The 8,213-nt window shown below is 39.6% G+C and overlaps 2 protein-coding genes across 17 annotated transcripts in view; both read left to right on the top strand.

The window, feature by feature from the left end:
- Window positions 1-8,213, top strand: part of dlgap3 (discs, large (Drosophila) homolog-associated protein 3) — a 908,365-nt gene that overhangs the window by 683,573 nt on the left and 216,579 nt on the right. The gene's annotated exons all lie outside the window — the stretch shown is intronic.
- Window positions 1-8,213, top strand: part of epb41a (erythrocyte membrane protein band 4.1a) — an 86,553-nt gene that overhangs the window by 64,617 nt on the left and 13,723 nt on the right. For 9 of the 12 annotated variants that reach the window (XM_008421563.2, XM_008421561.2, XM_008421560.2 and 6 more), the window contains 2 exons: window positions 5,166-5,267; window positions 6,210-6,290. The exons of 1 other annotated variant lie outside the window; for it this stretch is intronic. In XM_008421563.2, the coding sequence (XP_008419785.2) occupies window positions 5,166-5,267; window positions 6,210-6,290 (183 nt within the window). The remainder of the gene's footprint in view (window positions 1-5,165; window positions 5,268-6,209; window positions 6,291-8,213) is intronic. 2 more of the 12 variants (XM_008421564.2, XM_008421557.2) reach the window with 1 other exon arrangement.

Genomic DNA, 8,213 nt, shown 5'->3' with positions numbered 1-8,213 from the left:
CCTTCATAGCGGCTGAACCCGTATTACACCAAGCACCGTAGCTAATATTAGCTGGTATCTCGCCGGTGGACATAAATACAGTAAAGTAATATTCTAATCACATTATATACACAATAATATGTCCATCTTACTTGTGAAATGTTGTCGTTGGAGCCCTCACATCAACAGTCCATCGATCAGAACAACAATATCCGTCAGTGCTGAGACATCTTCTGCTGTTTTGATTGAGCAAAGTAGGAGGGTATATCCAAGATGGCCACCGTATTTCCTGCGCTGGAGCAGCCAATGCAGGGTCCATAGACATAATATAAGAGTAGATAAATATCTATTGATGTTACTAAATAATTTATTAAATAAATTATGAAAGGCTGTGTGCTTTGTAATAGGTGAGGATGGAGTAGAGGAAGGAACTCATCACACAGCCTTGTGGCACTCCAGTGTTTATGATGATGGTGGATGAGAAGTGGTTATCCAGCCGGACATGTTGGGGTCGACTGGTCAGGAAGTCGAGCAGCCAGTTGCACATGAGTGAACTGATGCCTAGGTCTGTGAGTTTGGTAATGAGTTGTGATGGAATGATAGTGTTAAATGCTGAACTAAAGTCTAAGAACAGCATTCTGGCGTAAGTGTGCTTGCTGTCCAGATGAGAAAGGACAGACTGCAGCGCTATGGAGACTGCGTCCTCTCTTCTGCCTGTATGCAAATTGGTGGGGGCCCAGGGTGGGGGGGAGACAGGATTTGAGGTGTGCTAGGACCAGCCGCTCCAAGCACTTGGTGATGATGGGGGTGAGGGCTACCGGGCGGTAGTCATTGAGTCTGGTTGGGTTGGAATTCTTGGGGATTGGGACGATGGAGGTAGACCTGAAGCAGGTCGGTACCACAGCGCGGGCAAGGGAGAGGTTGAAGATCTCCGTCAGCACTCCTGCCAGCTCCTCAGAGCACGCTCTAAGGACACGTCCAGGTGTGTCATCAGGACCCGCAGCCTTGTCGGATTTAATCCTGCTCAGAGCCGCTCCTACATCAGTGGAGAGGAGAATCAGTGGCTGTTGGTCTGAGGTGGTGGTTGCCTTGGTTGCAGTTGTGGTGTTCCCTCTCTCAAAACGAGCATAGAAGTTGTTAAGCTCGTTGAGGAAGGAGACATCAGAGGTGGCAGAGGAGGTGTTGGGATTCTTGTAGTCTGTGAGAATCTGAAGGCTTTGCCACATACGTCGGGGGTTGGAGTTGGAAAAGTGATCATCCACCTTCTTTTTGTAGTGGTGTTTGGCCTTCTTGATTCCCCTCTTCAGCTCAGCCCTGGCTGCACTGAAGGTCTGTGCATCCCCTGACCTGAAGGCGATGTTGCGGGCCTTCAGCAGGAGACAAACATCTCGGTTCATCCAGGGTTTCTGGTTAGGGTACATGGTTTATGGGTGGTGACGGAGTCTGTGGTAGTGGAGATGTGGTCCAGTACAGATGAGACGTACTGATCCAAGTCTGTGTGGTGGAAAGTATTCCAATCTGTATTCCTGAACCGATCCTGGAGCACAGCGTCTGAACCCCCTGGCCACACCTTTACTCTCCTCACAGTGGGTTTCACACGTTGGATGAGTGGTGAGTACCGAGGTGTGAGGAACAGGGAGAGATGATCTGATTGTCCGATGTGGGGGAGGGGTGTCGCCTTGTAAGCTCCAGTCAGATTGAAGTAGACATGGTCCAGGGTCTTGTCTCCTCTAGTGTGGCAGGAGACGTGTTGGTGAAATTTGACTGTCTTCAAGTGGTTGAAGTCACCCACAACAATAAAAGCAGCCTCGGGGTGTTTGGTGTTTGCTAATGGCCGCATAGAGTTCTTTCATGGCTAGCTTGGCATTAGCATCCGGGGGGATGTACACAGCAGTGAGGATGATTGAAGTGAATTCCCTTGGGAGGTAATAAGGTCTGCATTTGGCCATTAAAAACTCTGCATTCTGTGAGCAGTGACTTCCGGTAGTTGCAGAGTCTGTGCACCAAGCTTTGTTAATATAAATGCACAAGCCTCCACCTCTGGTCTTGCCGGAGTCATCTGCATTCCAGTCGGCTCGGTGTGTGTGGCGTCCAATTAGCTGGATAGCATTGTCTGGACAGCTGTTGTTTAGCCATGTTTCGGTGAAAACATGACATTTGATTCCATAATCTGTCTGTCACTCGTGATGAAAAGCCGTAACTCGTCCATTTTATTGGCCAGAGAATGGACATTGGAGAGGAAAATGCTGGCTAACGGGAGCCGGTGTGGTGTTAGCTTTAGCCTAGCTCGCACCCCTCCACGCCTACCCCGCCTTTGTTTACGGTCTCTTCGCCGTCTGCGCGCACTTCCGCTCAGGCGGGAGAAGTGGACAGCCTCCGGTGTTCTGGAGATTTCTGGGATGAGTCGAAGATCGGCGATAAAAGTGTTAATATTGTTGCTCCACAGATCCAGAAGCTCATGTCTGCTATAGCAGAGCAACACGGTGCAGTTCTGGAAAAAAAGTCCAGTAAGAAATGGATAGAAAACCACTAAATAGCAGGTCCTGGAGAGACGCTGAGCCTCGCGTTTTTCACGCGCCGCCATCTTGATTTAGAAGACTATTAAGTCGCAACAAACAGAGCCTTTATGCAGTTATAACATGAAGCTGAATGATTGTTATAGTAATAATCATAAAAGTCACAATAAAATTGATAAAATAATTATTTCTAAAACCAACTTAAGTTTGTTTATATCTTTACTGCACTGTTTATAATTAAACAAAGATAATTAGCATTTTGAAGCAAACTTACCACCAGCTAGCAACAAGTTAGCAGCCTTCGTCCCTTCGGTTCCTTCACATTTCATTTCCATCCTGTTCTTTTCCAGTTGTGTTGTCGTCTAACTCGGACTAGGACGTGACAAGCTTGAATTTACCAAAACTATTAACTATTATCAAGGCCCTCTCTAATTTTAAGGCAATATTCTGTGAGTAAAAATGTTGAATTTGAACAGCGTCTGTTATCTTCTCTGGTTCATAGCTTTTTCTTTTTATGGCGCTTTTCAACAAAGCTGAAAGTGTGCAATACCGCCACCATCTGGTCTGGAGTGTGAACTGGAGCTAATGCCGTTCACTAACAGATCTTATGTCATGTCTGAAAATAGACTGGATAAAGACAGCTTCCGTGCTTTAATTAAAAAACTGAAACAACAGATCATATTCAGAGAAATGTAAAGCTGAAGATACCTGCTACATTTACCTACAAGTATTGTTTTTGTTGTAGAAATTCTGTCACTAAACTGTCAATGTTTGATATGTTGAGGCATGAATACATTACTTTGTTAAACAACATTACATCAAGTTCCACTATTAGGATTTTTTTATTATTCTTTGCCATTTTAACAAAAATAGTACAAGATTATTAAGGCTAAAAAGGCATACTTTATTAGCCACTGAGATGTAATTTAAAACACTGAAATTAATAATTTAAAGTAAGCGTTATGTGAATTTTATTTTTAAAAATTCTATTTTGAGCATATATCTTAAACTATACACAAAATATCTTATTTAAAATATATTTTAAATGTACACTTGAGTAAGTGTATATTTGCACTTGGGCAAATACATATTTTGTTCACTTAAAGTATACTTTAATATATTTCTTAAAAGTGTATTTTGGTACAATTATATTTAAGTAGGTCTATGTTTAAAGTTGTCAAAATTGGTACAAGCATACTTTTAGTGTACTTCACATATATTTATAGATAGCACAGTTAATTGGTATACTTAAAATATACTTACACAAATGTAAGTATATTTGAAATATACTAAAGTATTTTTTTCACTAGGGTGGTCCCTGAGTTTGACGCATTGTGGTGTATAAGAAAAAGGGAGCAGGCACTCCAAAGATAATGAGTACAGTGGTAGAATCTTGTGTTCAAGACTTGGGATCATTTTATTTAAGAATTATCATGAGTATCATGTAGGTTAACCACTCAAGCTCCGAAGGACAGCCAACTAGCTTCTCTTATCCTCGGGCTGATGAGCCTAGTTGATTAACAGGTGTGTGAGTTCACTCAGCAGGTCCGACTTCCACAGCAGCTTCCTGGCTCCCTCTGGTGGAAACAGACCCAGGCCTCCTAACAGGAATTTGGAGCAAGAGACATTCAACCAAGCTCATTAAGAAAAACTGAAGAAATTAATGAAGGTTTTATTAAAATATGGAAATGCATTGTGTACTCTTTTTTTTTCTTGCAAAAATGTATAAAAATAAGCTTTGAAAAGTGTGAATAAAAATATTGCCAAATTAAGGTGAAATAGAAGGATTTGGTTGATACTAAGTGAAAAAATTAATAAAGTTTATTGAATAACAATAAACTTATAAACTTTACTTAAGGGAGCAAAGGCCTCAAGCAGAATCTTTAGAAGGAACTTGACTTATCCCTACTAAGTAGTGCCCAGATTCTTAATCACTGCATAATCAAAGGTCACATCAACAGGTTGGAGAAAGAACCACACTGAACATGAATTAAAGTGTCTCCTTACGCCGTTTCCCCCAACAATGGTCCTGCATGTTTCATGACATACCTATGTCCTTGCTTCAGCCAAACTAATTTCATTTGGTGGTAGATTAACAGGTGTTTGCTGAACTGCAATCAGCTGAAGCAACTGCATTAAAGCAGGGAAAAATGCAGAGCAGTTTGGTTTCAGGATCAGGGTTAGGAAACACTGTCCTAGGTGTGTAAAAACAAATAGTTATATTTTGTGTGCAAAGCTTCTCTGCAATGGTCACAATTTGTCTTAAGGTCTCTCATGATATTTCATTTAGTTAGAAATTTATTTTACTTGTTTTGCACAGGATGATTCTTGAAAATTTATTATGAAATTGTATTCATTTTGTATAAATAGCTGCATGTTAACAGTAGACACTAGTTTCATTAATAAATCAGTTGAGCTATAGTCCAAAGAAACTCTACTAAAATTAGAAGTTAAACTAACATATTACAATGGCATATTATTGTTACTAATAAAATAGTGTTCGTTAATACACAGTAAGTGATGCCTATAAACATAACTAACTTTTCAAAACAACACAAGAATACAGCGTCTTAGTGAAAAACTTTCTGAGATCAACAGTCAAATTATAGACACAAATGAGATCAGTATGATGGTCTTGAACAGTTAATAATCAATGCATTTCTCCGACAGCCTGTGGAAACCCTAGCAGAGAAGGATTCAGGAGTGCTGCTGAGTGCCCAGACTATCACTTCTGAGACTATCAGCACCACCACCACAACCCAGATCACTAAGGTCTGTGCATATCATTAACAGGCAAACAGGCGATAACATCAACAGAATTCACTAAAACATGTTCAGGGTGACTCAATGAGAACTTTATTTATTTTCTAGTTTCGCTCAAAGTATAAATAGATTTCACAAAAAAATTCTTACAAGATTCAAATAAGTCATTCGTCAAAAAAAAGAGGTTCATAATGCAGCCTGTATTCTTGACCAGGAAATGTTTCCTACATACAACACAAAAAGGTAATTGAGGGCGGTTATAAAAATGGATTTCTGTTACAACTAAAGAATCACAATTAAAACATTTAGAAAGCTGATTCAGATTTATTTACATTTCCTCCCCATGTCTGCCTGACTTTGAGACAAAGTGTCTTTTATTTCCATATAAAGCATGGGTTGGCTTATATACCAATATCTTTATACCAATTGTTATTATGTAAATATAAAATGGATAATACACATCAACAGAAACTTTAAACATCTGACTTTCTTCATGAGTGATCAGATTTGTTTTAGTCAAAAAATGGAAAAGCAAAACCATAATTTTTCATAACATTTAAAAGTGGGGGAAATGGTTTTATTAAACATAAAAAAGGACGATGAATTATTGAACCCATATCCACAGGTTGCAGTCTGATGCAATAGACTGATACAAGTTTGTTAATTTTTAAATCTTAGTTGGCATAACTCTATTTTCTTACATTTACATCAGCAATAGGAACATAAAACATGATTAAGCGTTTTTTGCTGATAGCTGTTTTCATGCAAATCAACAAATTCTATAAAATACCTCACAAAAGTATTATGTTTGTGCTGGAAAAATTACATATCTGCATTATGACCAACGACTGAATTTTGATATCTTCAAAGAGACAATATTGAGACACAATAAAAATGAATCTCTGTAAAAGTATATGTGTTTCAGTCTTTGTAAATTATCTGTTGTTGTAGACGGTGAAAGGAGGAATTTCTGAGACTCGAATTGAGAAGAGAATTGTCATCACTGGAGACACAGCAATTGATCATGACAAGGTAAAAATCATGAAAGAACAGATTGTAGTTTGAAAATATAGAACAGAGTTGACTTGATATTTTCAGAAAGTGCAAAGAATGTTTATTAGCTCACAAATTACAACAGATTTCTAATTTGCAATCCAAGTATTAGCTAATTACTCTCATCCTTAAAGATGAATGCTTGTTTTGTTTGGCAAAGTTAAGGTACAGAAAGCCCCTAAAATACATATTTCAAAGACTAAATTTTAAATAAGTGAAATCTAGAGGTCTTGATATATGTAAAACAGGACGGGGAGCTAGATCAGTGAGACCATTGAATGGAAATCAGGCAGTGAAACAGAAGGATCCAACAATGAGAAATCAGGAGCTTAAATACAAAGACAGGGGTAAAAAATGTCACAGAACCAAAGGAACTAAGAAGAAATGTCTTACAGCTGTGTGCGCTGTCCACACTCCAGCTCATTGATGGTGGCGGTAATACACCATTGCAGCTGGTCTGCCAAATGCCTTAAAACAAAACAAGAAAAACAAAAAAAAAGCTGGGACAGGGAGAAAGCAGCAAAACCAAAGATGGGAGACTAATTAACACAAAAGCCACTCAGACTCTAGAAAACAAAAAAGACCTGACAATAATCCTAGAGAAAATAAATTAAACTAGAATTTCAAACCGTTACAATTGGTTCCTCGCCCGACCCAGCAGGTCCATCCCCCTTACATCGTCCGCCCGAACAACTCTGTACACACCTCCCGATGAAGTTCCCTCCCCAACCTCCGTGCTCTGTGTGTGTCTACCGAGTCGGCGATTTTTCAGGAAGGGTTGTTTTTTTTTTTGTTCTGACATGTTCCTAGCCAAGATAAGTGTGGATTTGGCTCCCCTTTAGTTATTCTATCTGTGGTCAGATAAGCTATGGTGGGAAGATAAACTCCAGGAGATGGTCAGTGAGCCAAGGGCAGACACAGGAAGCCAGATTCAGAATAAACAAATTGTCTGTAGAATGGGCAAACTTAAAATTTCTATCCATCCCAAGGTCTCAACCGGTAGATTTCTTATTTCCAGTCATCCAAATTAGTGTGGTTGCAACTTCTCCAAGATTGATTCGTCTCACAGCCTGAGTGTCAGTCTGAGTGTTCGGTAGTTCGGCTCAGTTTGTCACGAGCTTCTCTATATGCCAGGTATCCACAAGATCCAAACAGCAGAAATCCAGTTATCATGAGTCCAAATAAATCCAGGGTGGATCCCGCTGGGTATGTCCCAGCAGGACAAGTGGGCTCGCCTGTGCCCAGTCTTCTCATTGAGAAAGTTTGATTAAATGCATTATTGAGAGACCAGTTAACCACAATCTTAATTTGTAGATTTGGAGGATGCGCAAAGAAAGGCTCCAAAAAAGCAGCACAAAAACAGAGCAAGAGAAGCTGGGGAAGAAAGGAAATCAATCAATCAAATTTTATTTGTATAGCACATTTCAGCAGCAAGGCATTTCAAAGTGCTTTAAAATAAAAATAAAAACAGAATAAACAGTGAGAAAGAGAAATAGATTTTGAAAAAGATTAAAAAACATAAGAAGATAAAAACATTATTAAAAGTAAAGATAAAAACATTTAAAACATCCATCCACGTGAGGACTTGCCCTTATGGGGTCTCCTCGAACAGAGTTTTAGCGGAGCGACATCATACAAGGATTCTCAAACCTCAGAGTTTTAGCATCTTACAAAGATTCTCAAACCTAAGACATTAAAACCCTAATTTAGCCATAAGCAACTCTAAACAGGTGGGTTTTAAGTTGACATTTAAAGGCACCCAGTGTTTCAGCTGTCTTACAATTTTCTGGAAGTTTGTTCAAACTTTGTGGTGCGTAGAAGCTGAATGCTGCTTCTCCTCGTTTGGTTCTGGTTCTGGGGATGCAGAGCAGAACCAGAACCAGAAGATCTGAGGGGTCTAGA

Source organism: Poecilia reticulata, linkage group LG11 (assembly GCF_000633615.1).
Source record: "Poecilia reticulata strain Guanapo linkage group LG11, Guppy_female_1.0+MT, whole genome shotgun sequence".
Classification (NCBI taxonomy): domain Eukaryota; kingdom Metazoa; phylum Chordata; class Actinopteri; order Cyprinodontiformes; family Poeciliidae; genus Poecilia; species Poecilia reticulata.
The sequence above is the reverse complement of the archived record's forward strand: the minus strand, read 5'-3'. Positions and strand labels throughout refer to the sequence as shown.